Source organism: Stegastes partitus, unplaced genomic scaffold, assembly GCF_000690725.1.
Source record: "Stegastes partitus isolate 25-593 unplaced genomic scaffold, Stegastes_partitus-1.0.2 Scaffold3, whole genome shotgun sequence".
Taxonomy (NCBI): domain Eukaryota; kingdom Metazoa; phylum Chordata; class Actinopteri; family Pomacentridae; genus Stegastes; species Stegastes partitus.
Window position 1 is genome coordinate 2,288,795 of NW_007577734.1, and position 19,840 is coordinate 2,308,634.

Sequence of the window (19,840 nt, forward strand, 5' to 3'; positions counted from 1 at the left end):
TGCAGCTCAAATTCGATAGATGCATTCATTTTTTAGTATAAGGTGTATTATTTTAAAAATTTGTTTTTGAAGTATTTAGTTTAGATTACATTTTTAAAATCCAACGGATGATGCTACTACTTGCAAGAACTGCCATGAAGTTTGTTTTCACTAAAAGATGACGTTTATCACCCAGCCTTGGTTATTATTTCATCCTGTGCCGTTCCTGCTGTGAAAAGCCAGAAGGTGAATGTGGTGCTGTTTTTGCTGATGAGTGTTAATCATGTGTTGTCGCTGTCAGAACAGGACATCTGTCACTTTTGTCTTTAGTTCTTAAAGTTTGGTGGCCTCACCTAAGCCCCTGCTGCAGCCAACCTCCTCCTTAGCTAAAGTCTGATCAGTCAGAACGACCTTTTAGACGTTTGTAGTTTGTGTTTTAATTTAAGGGTTGCGTATATCTGCGTATAAACTGTTTTCAAGGAACAGAGTGCAGCGTCAGACCTCTGAAGGCATGAATCTGCTCCACAGGATGGCCTTTTGCTGCACACATTTCCTCTCTGCCCCTGTGTGCAACAACCCAACTACGCTCAGCTGCTAATCACAGGATTATTCTGCTTAACTAAGACTATTAAGTGTTCCACATTCAAATGGCGTCTCCCACAGGCAGACCTTGGAGAGGATCATCCCTTCACTATAGGGCTCTCGGAGAGAACTGAATGCTGCATGAGGGACCGAGGGGAAGGGCTGGGAGAAGGCTCTTGTATACCAACAGGATGTCACGGTAGGTTACGCTTGGGACACAGAAGGAGAGAGAGAGAGAGACGAACTGCAAAGAAAAGAAGCTGGACCTCGGAGGAATTCGCAGATAAAACCGCAGCTTTGAACGACCTCACCTGGCTTTGCCGTGCAGTACGTACCACACATGTTGTGACTGTTCAACTGCCTGCTAGTTGCAGCTAATGAGTCTGAATTCTTCTCTATACATTGGAAGTTAATTGCTCAAACAATCTTTTCATCCATTCGTTCTTTTCATTTTCTGTCTGATATCAACAGATCGGATGATGCAGAGCTGAATTATTGAGGCAAAAAAAAAAAAGCCAGCACAGCCAAGTGAAGACAATATCTCTTCTGTCTGTCTCTGCCGAGCGGCTCTGCTCTGCCTCCGGGTCCACATTTGACATCGACCCTGTTTATCTGTCTGGAGCAACAAGCCACCAGCGGGACTGTCTGTCATGTCGTCTCTCACATGATGCTGCTGACACTGACGGGGATAATGCCAATGATGATGATGATGACTTCTGAAACTGGCCAGTCACATAACTGACAGTCCTGCAGCACACACACACACACACACACACACACACACACACGAACTGTCCGCTCATTAAAACAGGAGCAGAAACAGAAGGAGCTGGTCAATGTGGAGTCAATGCTCAGGACTAACACACCATCTGGACACCTGTGACCATGGCGCTGTAGGCCTCCTGCTGGTGAGTGTTCACATGTGAAGATGTTTTGCTGAGTGTTACAACAATGCAGATATTGCTGTTACCGTTGTCTCACAATGAGGTGGTTTGCACGGTCATCAGAGACCAAACAGGGCAAAACAAAACAAGACAAGATGCTTGCAACAGCTTCGCCTTTGTTCCTCTTTCTTACTTGTTGTGCCTTCAGTGTAGTCAATCATTAAGTAAGCACAATGCGGCTTGTATAACTGATGTTTTAAGAGGTCCCAGCGGTGCCAGGTCTAACACTGAACAATAATCAGGCTTTATAAACAGCTTCTGTTCTCCCAGGAAGTCACAACAATGGGTCTGTATTGGTGCATTTCGGATTCTTTTGTTTGAAATCTAAATTTAAAGTCAGACCGTTTCAATCTTTGGGGCACAAAAAGAAAAAACAATTTTTATTATTAGTATTATTTGTCAGTTGCTTTAACACATTATGTTTTTCCAGATACTTGGGTTGCCATGGTTTTGAAAATTGCTCGCTGATTATTCAGGATATTCTCAGCCAGAGAATATTTTGTACAAAACATCGAGTAGGAACAAAAGTAAATGATTAAATGGTTTTCTCGTTTTCGCACTACGAGGGACGGGGGATGTTTATTTGTAGCCCAGAGCTACAAGTCGTGCACTTTCCGCTGTGCTGAGTGCATTTGTAAATGTAAAACTGAGTGCCACATGATCTCAGGTCAGAGATTACGCTGAGAATGATATAATTTGTCCCATTATTACAGCAGCAGTCGCCCCTCTTGCCACAGTTTGGGGGCCCAGCGGCTAGAAGCTCTTTCAGCAAGCCTTTCAGTCCCTCACTTTCAAATACCCTGCAGAGCTGTGAAAAATTTCAAAGTTAGTGGCTTATAGCAGTCCTCTCAGCTTGGGTGGCTTCTGTAAATGTTTAATTTCCTCTCTCTCTCCTTTCCTGAGGGGTGGCGAAGAGCTTAACAAATAGACTGCTGTGGTTTGCCCTCCAGAGGAGAGCGTTAAACAGGTGAAGCTGAACACTGCTCTCATTAGTTACACATGCAGTCACCTGCCACTCACCAGAGACTGATGCCAGAATACTGAAAGTTTCCACAGCTATTTCTGCCCGCTCTCGGGAGACACTTGAAGAATGGCTCAGGCTCTGTGACTGGATGTAAGCTCAGTGGAATATACTGTACTGCTGGGGACCGTGCAGATAAGAGGAGTAATCCAGCCACTTTCCAGCCTGGGGGACAGTCAGTAGTTTTGTTCTGGATGTGTTTCTCTTTCATGTGGTGGTTTGTTCTGTGTGTTTAAAACAGTTGATTTTTCCTTTTTCTTATGAATCCCGTGTATGCGCCTGATGAGAGACATGCGCTCCATGAAGGAGACGTCTAAATGATTTTGTCTGTTTCTGTGCATCTTCATCAACAGTAATTTCAGACTTTCCCTTTGCACTTGGCAGTTTGAGCGTCCGTCCGATTGAGCCCATCATGGCCAGCATGGCGGTTCAGCTGCTCGGCTTCTTCTTAGGACTGCTGGGCTTCGCGGGGACCGTCGTCGCCACCGTGCTCCCCCACTGGCGCAGCACGGCCTACGTGGGCTCCAACATCATCACGGCCACCACCCAAATGAAGGGCCTGTGGATGGAGTGCGTCTGGCACAGCACCGGCATTTACCAGTGTGAGCTGTACAGATCTCTGCTGGCGCTGCCGCGGGACCTGCAGGTACGGCACGTACGCTGTTTAGTCACCCTAAGGTACCAACAGGACTAAACATGTCCTGCCACTAACATATAGTTTGACAACATATCAGTTGAAAAAATGACAGAAACTTTCACTGAATTCAGTTTCTCAAATGTAAAGATTTTCTGCTGTTCTATGTTACGTTCGTGATTTGAACTCTTGGTTAATGAAAGTCAAACAAAAAGATTCTTCGTTGGACTTCTAGAAAATGAATTAATCTGGTAATCAGAAGAACAATCAGCAGATTAACTGTGAATGAGAATAACTGATCACTTGTTTAGCTGCAGCCCAAATCAGTGCTACGTAAATAGTTTTAGAACACAATTTCTGAAGGAGCAGATGGACAGGAGCTCAAGTAACTCTGAATTCAGGAGAGTTTCCTTTACGGTCTAATGATTCCTAAATTTATAGAATTCCATCGATACCGTGCACTCTGGGAATTAGTTGTTCTGCTGCAGCTTCATGTGGTCTGTAGCGTGTGGGGGGCTGTTTGTTTTTCTAATGCTAGCAAAATTTGACTAAATCAGTGACTTAGTAAACGACTATATGATCTGATCTACTGGTGTAACCTTTAAACTATCCACTAAATGTGGGTGTTTGTATGTAAGTGAGCTCCGGATAAGGGATTCACTCATAATGTAAATAATATAGAATGACTTCACTCATAAATGAACCAGATTAACTGACTGCTTGAATCCCAAACACCTGCTACAGCACAGAATGCAGTTTATGCCTACATCCTACATAAAGAATCCAGTCTGAGTTTGAAGTGCTTGTGTGCTGTACCGTTCTCCCGTCAGGCTGCCCGGGCGCTCATGGTGCTCTCCTGTGTCACCTCAGTCCTGGCCTCTCTGGTCTCGGTGATGGGGATGAAGTGCACCCGCTTCGCCCGTGACTCCTTGATCAAATCTCCCCTGGTGCTGAGTGGGGGGATCTGCTTTCTCTGCGCTGGCCTCCTCTGCCTCATCACCGTGTCCTGGACCACCAACGACGTCATCGTGGAGTTCTACGACCCTTTCCTTCCCAGCGGGCTGAAGTACGAGATCGGCCTGGCCGTGTACCTCGGCTACGCCTCGGCCTGCCTCAGCCTGGCTGGCGGCCTGGTGCTGTGCTGGAGCAGCAGCGCCGACAGGTCACGGAGCGCCCTGCATAGGCAGAGGAGTCAACCATCGTCCCCTCCCCCTCCCTTCAACAACATATATCCCCCTGCCCCGCTCTACAAGCCCCCAGAAGCCCTAAAGGACAATCACGCTCCCTCACTTTGCTCCCTTTCCAGCAACGGCTATCGGCTCAATAACTATGTCTGAGACTGGGGCAGATACTAACACAATAACTGTGAGCGTATGAGTGAAAGAGATGCTGCACCGACCAGAGCAGCAAGCTGAGCAATTTGCCAAAGTATTTTTTATTATCTTTATGGGTATTTTTCCATCTCTAAATACCCAGAATTAAATATTGAAATAGAAACAGACAGGGCTGCACGGTGGAGCAGTGGCTAGCACCGTAGCTAGAAGGTCACCGGTTGAGGACACCCGGGATCTTTCTGCGTGGAGTCTCCATGTTCTCCCCGTGCAGCGTGGGTTCTCTCCGGGTTCTCCGGCTTCCTCCCACAGTCCAGAAACATGCTGAGGTTAATTGGTGATTGTAAATTGTCCGTAGGTGTGAATGTGAGTGTGCTTGGTTGTCTGTCTCTAAGTGTAGCCCTGTGATAGACTGGTTACCTGTCCAGGTGAACCTGCCTTCACCCTGAGTCAGCTGGGATAGACTCCAGCCCCCCATGACCCTGGTGAGGATTAAGCGGTGTATAGATAATGGATGGATGGATGGAAAAGGACAGACTAATGCATTGTGTTACCAAAAAAAAAACAGACACAAGGACATTTGACACACTGCTCAGACTTTACCCTGTGTGTGAGAGAAACCTGTTGCCCAGCTGCTATGCCCCTGAAGGACCAGAGGGTGGCGATATTTTACAGGAAATACTCACAGAAGGACCTCATAAGTCAAGTCCACGTTCTGTGTCGTAACACTCGTGTTAATGGATAAGCAGCAGTCGTGTCACTTCCTTGTTGTCGCCTCATTTCTAGTTGGGTTTGACCTTTTTTTTTTTTAAAGGCAATACAAGTACTTTAGTAACTTTTAACTAACAGATCATTTTTAGATTTCCGCATTCTGTGTCTGTAAATCATTCTCATGCCAAAGAAAATAAACAGTTGCACAATAAGTACGCTGGTGAGGCACAACACTGAGATTTATAACGTGAATTATCACTTTGATTCAACTTCAGTGTGTGAGTTGAGCAGTCCCAGTGTTGATCGACTCTTTTTAAACCCTGATTCAGATTTGTTAGTGGAGCAGAGCCACTGGTAGCAGGATTAGTGTTTTCCAGCTATGACAAGCTAAAATATCAGAAATGAAAACAGTCCGTGTTAAATGTTTGATGATAGTAAGGTGATCGGGGATACAGTTTGGCCTTAAATCCATTGTTTTAAAATGGACTGTTAACCATTTAACACTCAGGAAAGCGTTCCATATGCACCAGACTTGGCTGACTGTCCCTCTGCAGAGACGTGCCTCAGGAGGACACTGGATGGCGACAGAGCTCTTTTGTGAATGCAGCCTAAAGCCTTTAGTTCCAACCGTCCTGTATTCATTTACACTGTTTGATATGTTGCACCGGTTGCTGTTTATTCACAAGATTTCGGCGCTGTTTTCTGAATGGTTCTGACATATTGTTAGCCAAATACCTCAAATGAAAGTGATCGTCGCCTCGTTGACGTCAGATACGGAGCTGTTTGCGACTCCTCTGAGGCTCCGCCGACTGTCCGCCTAACTACCTGTAACACAGTGGAAATGTTTCTGAGGCTTATTTGTTAGAAAACCTTCCAATTAGAGGTGCCCCCTGTGTGACGGACTGTCAGCCGCATGCAGAGACGCTAAATTAGAGGACGTGCACCATTCAAGCAAGTCACTTATCTTATTTCCAGCCGCCAGAGCCGTCGATATCTCTGTTTACGTCAAGGACATAAATTATATTACGGCTGTAGAAGAAAAAATATAACCAAACGATTTAGAGTCCAGTAAAAGATTTACGGCTGCCTGCTGAAGAAATGTTTTATTTACTGTATGAAACTGAGTGAAGCTGAAGGTGTAATGAGATGGAAGAATAATCTGTTTGGAAATGATACCAAATGAAATGACAAATTATGTTTAACCACGAGCTGCGAGCAGGACCACAGATTCACCTCACAGAGCTCAAATGTTGAGATAAACGATGTCGTAAAGCACATTTGCTCCCATCCAGGCCGGGTAGAGATATAAAGCAATGCTCTGCTGTGAATCACAACTTGTGTTTGATTTGGTTTTACATTTTAAAAGAAGGAACTGCCTGACTAGAACTTCCTAACATGACATTTACGTCTCTTCCCTCATTGAAAAATGCAACTATTTAGTATCACAGACAGTCCTTTATCTATGCATGTGCAATGCAGGTTTCTATTTTCCACTGCAGCACTCGTGTTATTCATCTTTTGGATCAGAATTGGCCTCCAAACTACTGAAACAGATCTTGGAAACAGTCCTCCACACTCTTAACAAACATCATTCTTCACCTTAAAGAAGTGATGCTGACCAAGCAAACATATTATGGAGTGTTTAAATGCTTTTCAAAATGATGCTTTCAGTGTGTTGGTTCAGCACCATGGACAGCGGTCTGGTCTCCTCCACGGCGAGTAGTTTGATAAAAGGTGGAGTTCTTCTTTCTTTCCTGCTGGTTCCAGTCGTGGTTTGAATGCAGGTTAAACGAGGTGACAGCAAATGTGTCGCCTCTTGAGAAAATATCCAAATGATGCCTCTCACGTGGTGAACTAAATCGTCCCTCATGTCGCCCTGCCTGTGACTCAGTTTGCTGCCTCCTTCTTCCTTATTGACTATTTATTCAAGTGAACACGGTGTCGATCAAATGCAAGAACTTCAGAGCAGAGGGATGCACTTGGAAGAAAAAAAAAAAGACGCACATGCATGCGTAACGTGGGCCATAAAATGAGAAAGTAATCGCACAGACCCAACATGACCGCCAAACAACAAGCGTTTGCGGTATAAATACGACGCCTCGTTCGTGGAGCAGAGCGGGGGGACCAGCACGAGCTCGTAAATCAGGCCTGAAATGTAACCTGGCAAAGCAAAGGTTCCATCCACTGCCAATATGATATTATGATATTGGAAAGCTTTTCCGGAGAGGCTGTGCGTCATGCCACTCTCTATTAGGTGCTATTTTCGTCCTGCCCTGGAAGACATTCATCCACCATCTACCCACCCTGACAGCACCCAATAAACCCACCACTCCCATTCATCTCCACCCCTCCACCCACCTCCACCCTCTCCCCCTCCCGCGCGCTGTCCCTCTCTCTCCCCGTCTCTTGCCGACGAGCATTTGTGACTTAAAAAACAACATAGGTGAATTGTGTCTGCTCGTCCAGGAGGATTACAGAGTGCTCCTCTCATATTTACCTACAAAAACAAATTGTCTTTCACACTTTTTTAACAAATCATCTTTTGGAGGCCCTCCTCTTGTGATCTTTTTAGACCTGCTTCTCCACAGGAAAGGTAAGATAACCAGCTTTGGAGATGATTTTCTTGAACTAATATGGGATGGCGGGATGTAACTGCATTTGACTACAGTGACAGATGATTTAAAGGGAGATCAATAATGCAATACTGGGCTCTTGGAAGCGTAGTGTCAGCGCAACGGGGAGCCGAAAACCTCAGGTTTGATCATAGCGATGCAGCACTTCGTGCAACAACAACCAAAAAAAAACTCCATCTGCATCTGTTTCAGGATCTTTCCGTTAATGGTTCGCAGTTTTCGCGCTTTGGAAAGCACTAATGGACTTTTACGCACGGTAGCTCTACGAGAATTAAAAGCACTTCGCTCCATTTTATTTTATTTTTAAATCGTTTCAGGCAACAGAGGATAGTGTGATCATTTGAAGGCATATTCGAAGTAAATTGGCACATTAATTAGAGTAAAGTGTGAGACCTGTAAAGCAGCAAAGCGCGCGTAAAACATGTCCAACTGTACTGAAAACCTGACAAAAAGTGCAACACCGATAATATGTAAACTTCTCGATTACTACCCTTCAGTCTAGTTTAGTATTTTTGTTGTGACACATGATGGAGTTCCGGCTGTTCGTCGTTCTCTACGATGTGCGTCAGTTGGATACGGTGAGGTATGTTCGTGGTTTTCATGGCTTTTACGGAACACTTCCAAACATCATCTTCCATGGTCGCGTTATTTTCAACTAGCGAACAGTTTTCCGTATTTTTTTAGCTGCATGTGTCGGTTGCAGGGACTTTGTCTTACTTTAACAATGACAGTAGTGTAGTTCTCTACCACTGAAGGCAACTAAAATGAATTTAATTTAAAACAAAAATTGGTTATTTTTCCAATTTGAAATGTGGGTTTGAAATGTGGTGGTTGTTTTCTTAAACGGCACTTGGTAGAATTATTGTTACAGACTATTTAATTTTTGAGGTTTGACTTGGAGAAAACAAGCAAGCTTTAAGATTTAAAATTTGGTCATTTAACTTTGGGAAAACGGATTCTTTAAACTGTCACAGCTGGATATTTGCAGTAAGTGTGAATTGTACCTGTGCGTAAAACATGAAATTCGAATTTGATTTAGGCTCCTCCAACACTGGGCATCAGTTGTATGCTGTATGGACAAGGTGTGGTCACTCTCCATATTAAAATGAGAAGAAATAAATCTTGTTGCTCGGAAGAAATTTAGTTATCACATATAAAATGTGTGGATTGTAATGTCATGAAGCTGATGTTGTGACTTTTCATATGGATTATTCATGTTAATACAGACGCACTGAGGTCACGCTCAGTCTGGACTTTGAGACAATTTGATTTTTAAAAACGGTGTTATGATATAGGGCTTCTGTATTTTCATTATTTCTGATCAGCGACAAAAACTCCTCATGAAAATGTGTTTCTTTCTTTGTTGTTTCCAAGTTCTCTCCATGAGTTTCCAGCCTGCGCGCAGTAGCACTTGATCTCGGCAGAGGCGGACGACAGGAAGATGACCATCCACGCCGAGGGTCTCGTGGCTATTGTAATTTTCTATCTCCTGATTCTGTTCGTGGGGATCTGGGCCGCGTGGAAGAATAAGAACTCTGGAGTTGGCGATGGAGGAGACCGGAGCGAGAGTATCATGGTCGGGGGAAGGGACATAGGACTGTTCGTTGGTGGATTCACAATGACGGGTGAGTTGAGTAAATGTGGGGTCTTTGGTGACTGTGTGTGTGTGTCCTGGTGGCTGTTTAACGTGTGTCATGTGCGCATTCTGTCACATTTTGGCATCATATGAAGTAAAAAACAAACAAAAACACATAGTACATTCCCCCAACAACGCCTTTTACGCACGGACAGGACAGCGTTCACCGCCAGAACTTTGCGCAACACCTTTACTGCATTTCAGGTCCTTTTAAAATGCTGATATATAAAAGATTTCATCTCTTGTTCTTCACAAACCTACCTTTTTGTCTTCTACTTCAGCCACTTGGGTGGGTGGGGGCTACATAAACGGGACAGCCGAATACGTCTACCTGCCGGACTACGGCCTGGCCTGGGCGCAGGCACCCTTTGGGTACGCTCTCAGTCTGGTAGTAGGTAAGAATCAACGTTGCTGTATGAGTACGTTTTTTTCATTATATGGTTAAAAAAAAAAGTATGGCTATATAAAGAACCACAAATAGTAAAAAAAATACAAGACAGACTGTAAATTAAGCACTGAGGCACTTCCTAATGAACCAAACCAGTCATTTTATATGTTTACTACCAATAACCTGGAGGTGAAGGAACCTTTCCTACTTTCGATTCAGCAATTGATTCTTATTCATTCTATTACATTAATTATCTCATATGTTTTTATTCATGTCACTTTGCATCATTGTTGTGTGGTGATGCAGTCTTGACTGTTTTAAGTCAATCTGTTATACCACACCGTAATAACATGACTGAGTAACTGACAACAAACTGACGTTCAGTGCAGTGGACTGAAACTAAAACCAGTTTCAAGTCTGTAATGCTGTTTCATGTATTTAAATGAATGTACATACATGTGGTGTAGCGGTGGAGCAAAAACAGGCCTATAGGGACATTCAGTAGGATGCTGTGTGCTTCTGAGGCAACAGGAGGACACTTCTTGTCATGTCAGTTTGGTTGATCATTTTTACACTTCTCTCTATAAATCTGCCTTACACTAACGTCTGACATCCCTCAGGTGGCCTTTTCTTTGCCAAACCCATGCGAACGCGTGGATATGTCACCATGCTGGATCCCTTCCAGCAGCTGTATGGGAAAAGGATGGGGGGGCTGCTCTTCATCCCCGCACTCATGGGAGAAATCTTCTGGTCCGCAGCCATTTTGTCTGCCTTGGGTACGTGATCGCTGGGTGGGATCTCTCAAACGTCACCAGCTTCACATTTAATTTTTGCTTACATGTCTACACACATTATGTGAACTCCATCAAGTTGCCCGTTTGCCAGATTTCAGTGAGATTCTGACCTCACTCTGGCTGTGTTTTCATGCAGGTGCCACTCTGAGCGTGATCGTGGACATAAACATCAACATGTCGGTGGTGATCTCAGCTCTGATAGCTATCTTCTACACCCTCGTTGGAGGACTTTACTCTGTCGCGTACACAGATGTGGTCCAACTCTTCTGTATCTTTGTGGGCTTGGTGAGTTGACATGTGCATGGTTTGCAGTTCTAGAGAAGGTGATGAATTGATGTACTGAAATAAAATGAATGAAGGACCAAATCCTTAAGCTATCAGCCAGGATTTTATACTAGTCTTCAAGCGGTTTTAAATAATATTAATGGCAAAATGTTGACAAGATATTATCTGTATTTACATGTTAAAATGCATTAAATTCTACTATGCAAACAAAACATCTTTATATCATCTAAAGACACTAACCAACAGTGTGTAAAACTGTTTGGAACACAAGATAGAACTTGACTTTACTTTGATAGAGGAAAGATTTTTATTTAATTCAGTAAGTAATTGGTATGTTAAAGTGATGTTTGCATCCTGATTGCCTCCTCTCCATCAGTGGATCAGTGTGCCTTTTGCGCTGTCCAATCCTGCCGTGTCAGACATCAGTGTTTCAGCCAAGGAGGTAATCTATCAGTCTCCCTGGCTGGGGAAGATTGAACCTAAAGACAAATGGCTGTGGGCAGACAACTTCTTTTTGCTGGTAAGCTATAACTTTGATCAGGAGATTGATCATGAGAGAGTATAATACTGGAAAGTAAATTCCAAGTACATTTTGATTACAGTCAAACTGTCAGTGCTGCCGGCATTGTGTTCTGGTGTTTGTGACACATTTCAGCTGTTTTGTTTGTTTGAGATACAGAAAGGAGGATAACAACTGATTAGTGTTGTTTAGGTTGCTGACTGTAATGTGTTGCTTTGCAGTCTGTATTTACTGTGGTGTTTCTGTTTCTAGATGTTGGGGGGGATTCCCTGGCAGGTCTATTTTCAACGGGTTCTTTCTGCCTCTTCAGCTACCTACGCTCAGGTCCTTTCCTTCCTTGCCGCCTTCGGTTGCTTGGTCATGGCCGTCCCCTCGGTCCTCATAGGAGCTATAGGGGCTTCCACTGGTAAATAAACGCACACACACACACACTTATGCATCAGGCATGACTTGACGCTATATTGGGGGGAGGCCCAGCACTCACATCCAAACATTAATTAGAAGTTAATAAAAATAAGCCTGTCACGAGTAGAAGTTGCTGAGGATATAAAAACAGTTCTGCTGACGCGTTGTGCACATCTCATTATCTAATAGATGTTAATGTAGATGCAGGTAGACGTTATTCACAACCAGATTTAAAGCTACAAACACAACAAGAATGAACAGAAGTGCCACCCAGTGCACAGTATGTTGATGTTAAATCTGATTGCACAGATGAGCACACAGATCAGATCCGTGAATGATGTGCACCCACACTGATCAGGCAGTTAATGAAACATCACACGACAATCGAAACATCCAGCGATCTGATCCTTTATTCAAACAGGGAAGTGTGATCAAAGGGGGCATCGTTCCTTCATGGGTTGTTTACAGCCCAGCAGCTTTTTTTTGTTTTTTTCTTCTTTTTTGTCAGATGTGTAAATGCAGATGCATACAGTGTCTGGAGGGTAAACAGCAGACGGATCTCGTCACGACGGGCAGAGGAGAGAGCCATCAGACCGTGCCGATTTAGTGAATATTACATCTGAAGAGGAGCTAATTAATGTGGTCCTTCTGAAGCCGTTTCATGTACAACCAGCACTAATCAGCTGCTGCTTATGAATATCCAGGGACGGGAAAGCAAGACACAGATTGTGTACTTCTGGAAAAAAAAAAAAGAGGCAGAAAGATGGAAAGATGTCAGAGGTTTTAAAGGCAAAAGAGAGAAAGACAGGTTTGATGTGTAAAGGGCAGGATGAAATGATTCACGGTTCTGTTGGTGATGACCACTGGACATAAACATCTGCAGGTTCTAGTATAATTAGTCTTTTAGAGTGACTGTTCTCATACCTTTGAGTTTTTCCTTCTTTCTGAATGCTGGCACAGCCGCCATAGATGTGTACATCAAATCAGTACTTCCATCAGTATTTTCATATTAATTACCAATTTGCAAACACAGTATTCAGAGTTTTCCTCAGAAAAATGAGTGAATACTTTTATATTTATAATTTATTCATCTCAGCGTGTCTGATGAGAACCAATGACTCCCTGCTGATGTTAACCATTATCAATGAAATGACCATTAATCAAATTTACAATTAAGCTGCAATTAATCAGCATAATGTATTCTCTCATGCTTGTTCATATTTATGTGTCAGTGAGCCAAACCAATGTACTAACCGCTGTTCATATTACACGCATGTCAGATTTTCAATCAGTATCCATTCTTTTTAGCATCATTATTACTTTGACTTTTTTTTTTTATTATTTTAACCAACAGAACCAGTATAAGATTGAAAGTCTGCCTGTGTTTTTCTTTTCCTGTCTTTTTGCTTGAAAAACTCAGGGATCAGTACCAAATTTTCAAATGTAGTAATCAGTCCACATACAACTCCAGAGGCTGTAGAGGAACATCACTTTATTAATCTTTAAATGGAAACATGTACAGTACAGCCTGTTCAGCTTTAGGTATGTTGGGGTATTGACTCTAATTTAACACACTGATTAGTTTGTTACTTTGGTGCAGAGAAAACTACTGATCGGCTCAAAGGGATGTAAAAATAAGCTCTAACATTTACAACAGTGAATTTACAACTTTGCCTCCCATTTCAGACTGGAACCAAACCACTTATGGTTCCCTCCCTCCGAAGGATAAGGATCAATCAGACATGATCCTCCCTATAGTGCTCCAGCACCTCTGCCCTCCCTACGTCTCCTTCTTCGGTCTGGGGGCAGTTTCGGCGGCGGTCATGTCATCGGCGGACTCGTCCATACTCTCAGCCAGCTCCATGTTCGCCAGGAACATCTATCAGCTCGCCTTTCGGCAGTCGGTAAGAGGGCCAGTGATATTACCGACAGCAACCTGCACAGTTTGAGGCCGTGACTGCAAGCATCTGTCAACTGATCAATAAATCCATTTTATTGTGATCCCAGGAAAACAACAGCACAAATCAAATCTACTGTCTGTTGCATCAGCTAAACACACAAAACTGAACCCAAAAGTTCAGACAACATTCAACAAGTCCAGACTCAGAAGGACTGAAGGAAAGAAATGTTAAAAAAGTTTGGTTATGTAGAAACCAACATGATGTAGAGAATGAGAAAGCTCTTCAGCACCTTTTCCCTTTAGCATCTTCATACGTGTGACGTGTGGTTTGGAATTAAATGAGTTAACAGCTGTTGGGCGGATTGAAGTAGTGTTTGATTCACACCATAAAGATGAATTAGAAAACTTGATCATTTATCAAACTCATAAGGTAAAAATCTGTTTGTAGTCATTTGATTTCAGGCCAGATACTGGCAAAACAAATCACTTTCACCTGTAATGCTAATTAGCAAATGCTAACATGTTAATATGCTAACTGGGGATGGTGACGATGGCAAACAATACACAAAAAGTACACAGGTGACTGGAGCTCAGGTGCATCAGAAATGCCCACTAATTGAAAGGTTGACGGTTCAACCCCCTGCTGTTCCATTTGTCTTTGGGCAAGACACTGAACCTGAAGTTGCTCCCAACAGTTTCCATTTATGGGTAAATGGGAAACACTGTGAAGCGCTTTGAGTCCCACTAAGTTAGAAAGGCATCATGTAGGTGCTGACCATTTACCATTTACTTCTGTTCCTACTTGCTTTTATTTGACTTTGTGTCATTAGCCTTGTGTTCTCCACATTTTCCGCCTGTGTCTTCACCCTGTGATCCCTTTCTTCTGTCCTCCAGGCCTCAGATCGTGAGATTGTTTGGGTAATGCGCTTCACCATCTTTGTATTCGGAGCGCTGGCTACTGCTATGGCATTGTTAACAGGATCAGTATACGGTCTGTGGTACCTGAGCTCTGACCTGGTCTACGTCATCATTTTCCCCCAACTCCTCAGTGTGTTATTCATCAAGGGCACCAACACCTACGGTTCTGTGGCTGCCTACGTCTTTGGACTTTTGCTGCGCATTGGTGGAGGGGAGCCCTACCTCAAACTCCCTCCGTTCATCTATTACCCAGGCTGGGTGACCCAAGAGAGGATCCACCACCTCACTGGAGATGTAGAGTACTTTGTCCAGCAGAGGTTCCCCTTCAAATCTATGTCCATGTTGGCATCCTTCTTAGCAAATGTGGCATTTTCCTATCTGACAAAGTATCTGTTTGAAAGCGGTATGCTGTCACACAAGTACGACTTCCTGGATGCCGTGGTGTCCAAGCATAGCAAGGAGATCATGGACAAGGCCACACTGGTAAGCAACCATGACAACATCATCCTTTCAGAGATGGCTCCCGTCAGGCAGACCCTGGGTGCATCGCTTGGTCGGACCTTCACCAACACCGAGGCCCTCAGTGATGATGGGGCGTCTAGTCCAGAGGCTTTTCACAATGATGACTAGGCAACAAAGGCACAAAGAAAACTAGCACCAAGGAATGTGAAGAAGAAGGAATAGTCAACATTCTTCAGGAAACTTGCTACTGCCACACTGGGAGCCAAATCAACTTAAATCTGCTGTGGCTCTCAAGTGACTCCACAAGTTTGTTTTAGGATGGTGAGGAGGTGTTTCCTTCTTTTTTTGAGATTCCTTGTCAAGAAACGGGAGACTAACTGAGTCTTAATCAGCTGTGCAAAGCGTACCATACTTGTGTTTTCTTATCATGACTCTGTGAATCTACAACCAACCACCACAACCATTTTATTTTAAGTGCTGCTACAGCAATCAGAGGAAATGGACATACAGTGGGCCTCTATGAGAACGTCAACAAGGATTTGTTGTGGGTCATGAGAATTGTGCAATATCAAACCTATGAGCTGTGTACTGTCTACTAAGCATCTTTTTTTCATACTTAAGTTTGCATAGAGTACATTTATTAATAGAGCAATAATATTTTTAGGATCTATGTTGTATAGATAGGTGCATTATATTGAATTTGCAGGTTGCAGTCTTTGATTTTGACTTTCAGACCAGTCGATTTTTCCATTTTTAATTTTTTGTGTTCACCTTGCTCTTAATCTTCCTGATGTAGTCAGTAATTCCAGACACAGTAGGTGTTAAATTGAAAACCTCACACCACCACCACCATATTACCAAACCCCTTGACTTGCCAAACAGAGGGTTGAAAATCCCAGACTGAGTTCACTAACAAGACTTTTTAACATTCACTGCCAACATTTACCAAATTAATTATTCCTACCGTATTCACAAATTGCAATCCCAATGTGGTTGATGTTGTATAATCAAAATGAAGCAAAGCAAAATTGATTCTTGGGCTGTATGTTGGCAGCACAACAAGCTAAAAACACAAAAATCAAGATAGTATGGCAAACATGTGGGTAAAGAAAAGGTTATGCACACATTGAGCAGATATGGAGCAACATTCATTAGAAATTGTGCATCCACCTGATTAATATCGGATTCATTTGAGTTGCGAAGAGTGGTGAAAGTGAACCAAAAGAGTGGGTTAAAAAGACAACAAGGGTGCGTTCATGCTTCTATGTCTGTTTTCTTGGTAAAGAACAAAGCGTAACGGATACGTTCTGGTCCTGGTTTCCTTAGTGTTCAAACTTGCATTTCTAACATTGAACCAAAACGTATATAACAAAAAGGGTAACGGATAATGTGACTTCCTGATTGGACGGCTGTTATGATGTATTTTGCAACAAGACATCCCAAACAAGGCTGTGTGCTGGACCAAATGCGCTTGCAGGATTTCAGTATATAAGGTTGTCTTTTTACCCGCTGAAAACTCACAAAGAGCTGTTAACATATATAATGAAGTTGACACAGTGCCAAGAACTCCTCAGTGGTTTCTGCCACTTGTACCAAACTATAACGGCAAAAAAGCTTCACTGACAATAGGAACCAGTTTTGCTCACTTCTGTTCTGGTTCATTTAGGCATCCTTGGTCCATGGTACGTTCATAGTTCAGTCAAACCGACTGACAGATCTGCTCAGTCCACTTGTTTGGTGTAAGTGGCAACATTCATGCTTGTTCAAATGAACCCCACTAATAGAGCAATCGCACTACAGTCCAAACCCAAGTGTGAACGCACCCTAAGACTCCACGTAGAACAGGGGAAACTGCAGCAATAATGATCTGAAGTCACAGGTCATTTACTGGAATGCTTCGACACAAGTATTGATCAGAGCATCTTCAGGAAAACGGTGATTGTCGTTGGTTAAACAGACAGCGTTATCATAAGCGTCACACTTTTGGCCCTAAAGGTTTGCACTGAACAAAAAACATGTACTGCAGAATGGTTCTGAATGAATGGAGCTTCAACTTTTATGACACACCACCCTGATATAGTAAGATTTAAATATCCACTAAGGACCATACTATGATTCTACTTTCAAATGGTTTTTTTGTTTTTTTCTTTCTGTGTACCTTCCAGGCAGCTTCTGGCTTCCATTTATTTCCATTCAATGTGGACGTCAATTTGCAATCCTTGTTTCTGTCAAACTTAAGATGGTGAGATATCTTTAAATTATTGTGCATTTACACAACTGCATTACAACTTAACAATAACACTGACAACAATAAAAGCACATACGACTTTCATTTTGCAAGTAGATTTTTACAAATGAATGGAAGCGAATAGCTGCCTGGAAGACGTAGGAAATATGAATGACGGTAACCTTTTAAAGTGATCAGCGCAGTCCAGGGTCCTTCACTGATATCATGGTCCTTTAACATGATCTGACAGAAGCTATTTTGAAATGTGTGTGTGTGTATGTGTGTGTGTGTGTGATGGTTTGTTTGCTCATCCTAAAGCTGTATTGACTGGCCAGCCACAGCAGGTTAGCGGAGACAGGAAATGATTGTTCCTCCCGGGATGGTGTTAGTAGCACCGGCCATTATTGATCCGGTCCCCAGTCGATTAGCCCTCAGGACATTTGATTAATGCTGCACAGAGTTTCCAAAAGATGGTTTATAAGGGTTTGTTGTCGTGCGTTATACAGTGGTGATGAAAGTTGATCTGTTGTTACTGACTGAGCGCCCTCATACATTTCCCAATATTAGTTCTTAGACTGTCACACATGTGGGTGTTAGGACGACCAGACACACTGCTGCCATGCATCAGAAAAATCGAGTAAAGGAGTTGTCACCTTATACTGTGATTTCTGGCATTGTTAAGTGTTACTATTGTCCAGTGGACTTCACTGTGTTTATCTCTCCTCGGCATTGTTGTGGTTTGTTGGTGTCTTTTTGAATCTTTGGACTTGCCTTAAATTAAAAAGGTCAGAGGTGGAGAATGAGCAGGTTAGGAACACAACTGCAAAAGTGACAAATATTTTTTTAGGTGAAAGATGAGGCTGGTAGTATTCTGGATTCCATTTACTCTTAACATTTAACACCAGTTAGACCAATAATGTGTTTATCTGTTAGTATTCTATGACTTCTAGACTCTATGAAATGGTTTCATTCATTCGGAAGTTTCAAACCTTCAGAAATTCAAATGGGATGTGTAGCATCATTTTTTTTCAAAAGCTGGAGCAGTTTCTAGACACAGCTTCCAGAAAATGTTAAGAGTAAATGGTGCACTAGTTGGGGGCATTTTCCCTCTGCTGGTTAATACACATGTGGGGAATTCACTGCAGTAGGAGGACACATGTAAGATCAACAGAAAATCAGCCACAATCCATGTTCTTGTCATGAAGTGGAACTGTCATTTATATGTTGACTCTGTGGCGTCGGATGTGGCTACAGAGACTCGTTATGGGATCACGTCATGGATGATTTTGGTCTTTTCATGGGATTTGGTGACAAAAATCTAGAATAAAACCAGCCTAAATCCTTAAAGGAGGCAGCACGGCCTTGTAGTGAGTGTTTACCAACGCTGGAGAATCAAGGGGACTAGATGTATGTAGCCATATCTGCTGAGGTACAGTAAGACACTAAACCCCGACCTGACCCAACCCGACCCGACCCGATCCGACCCAGCTGTGGGTTCAATGACATACCACCAAAATGACTTCAGCTTCACGTAGAACGCAATGACCGCTGGTCTGATGCTATGCAAAGTGTCAGGCAACCTCACTGGAGTTAAATGTGAATGTAAACGTTCCTCCTTGTTACAGTAGACGAGTGTGTCGTAGCTTAGGTTCATCCACCGACCTGAACACACACACACAGAAAAGAATCAACGTCAGCCGTTGGACTGACACATCTGTGGCTCTATGTCGTAAATAACAATGATGCTGTATTTTTGTGTGATAAATGTATATACCAAAAAAAAAACAACAAAAAAAAACAAAAGCGTTGAAACAAATTAGTCGACTTTTAAATGCAGCATTGAAACTGATGTTTGTTGACAGTGAAATCACAGCTATTTATTTATTCATGCAGTGTCTATAAGAGTATAGTTGTAAACATGTGAGGTCAGTTAAATAAATTATATTAATTTAGCACAGTCCTGATCGGGTCTTCTTTCTCCATTCTTACAGACTTTGTTTACATGTTTTCCATGCGTATGTTTGCACGTGTATGACTTATCATGTGGGACAATGATCTGTCATGTTTTGGGGATCTGCCTCCTCTGTGGGGACAAAAAACTATTTCCCATCATGCAAAGGGTTAAATTTTACTATAAAGGCTTTTTTGAGATACATTTTAGGGTAAGGACTAGGCCTAGGCAAGTAGGAGTCATTGTTAATGTTAAAAAAAGATGTCCAGAAAATAAATGTAAGTCAACACACTGTCCTGTGTGTGTGTGTGTGTGTGTGTGTTTGTGTGTGTGTGTGAACTGACTACCGGAGGGTTTAATCTCGGGGTTGCCGCCTGTTTGGAAGCATCAATCAAAATGCCCACCTCAGAATCTTATAACTGCCAAAACTGTCAGAGCTGTCAATCTCGCGCTTTCACACACACACACACACACACACACACACACACACACACACACACACACTCCTCAGATCCCAGC

At 42.9% G+C, this 19,840-nt stretch overlaps 2 protein-coding genes across 2 annotated transcripts; both read left to right on the forward strand.

Annotated features, from left to right (window-relative positions):
* The first annotated feature begins 2,938 nt into the window (after positions 1-2,938).
* LOC103354227 (claudin-14) lies at positions 2,939-4,497 on the forward strand. The gene is made up of 2 exons (XM_008277534.1): positions 2,939-3,172; positions 3,991-4,497. The coding sequence occupies exons 1-2, from the start codon at positions 2,939-2,941 to the stop codon at positions 4,495-4,497; spliced, it is 741 nt and encodes a 246-aa protein (XP_008275756.1).
* A 4,779-nt stretch (positions 4,498-9,276) lies between these two features.
* On the forward strand, positions 9,277-15,311 carry LOC103354235 (high-affinity choline transporter 1-like). Its single transcript, XM_008277545.1, has 8 exons — positions 9,277-9,460; positions 9,753-9,866; positions 10,480-10,635; positions 10,790-10,938; positions 11,315-11,458; positions 11,711-11,864; positions 13,550-13,767; positions 14,658-15,311. The coding sequence occupies exons 1-8, from the start codon at positions 9,277-9,279 to the stop codon at positions 15,309-15,311; spliced, it is 1,773 nt and encodes a 590-aa protein (XP_008275767.1).
* Positions 15,312-19,840: the final 4,529 nt, after the last annotated feature.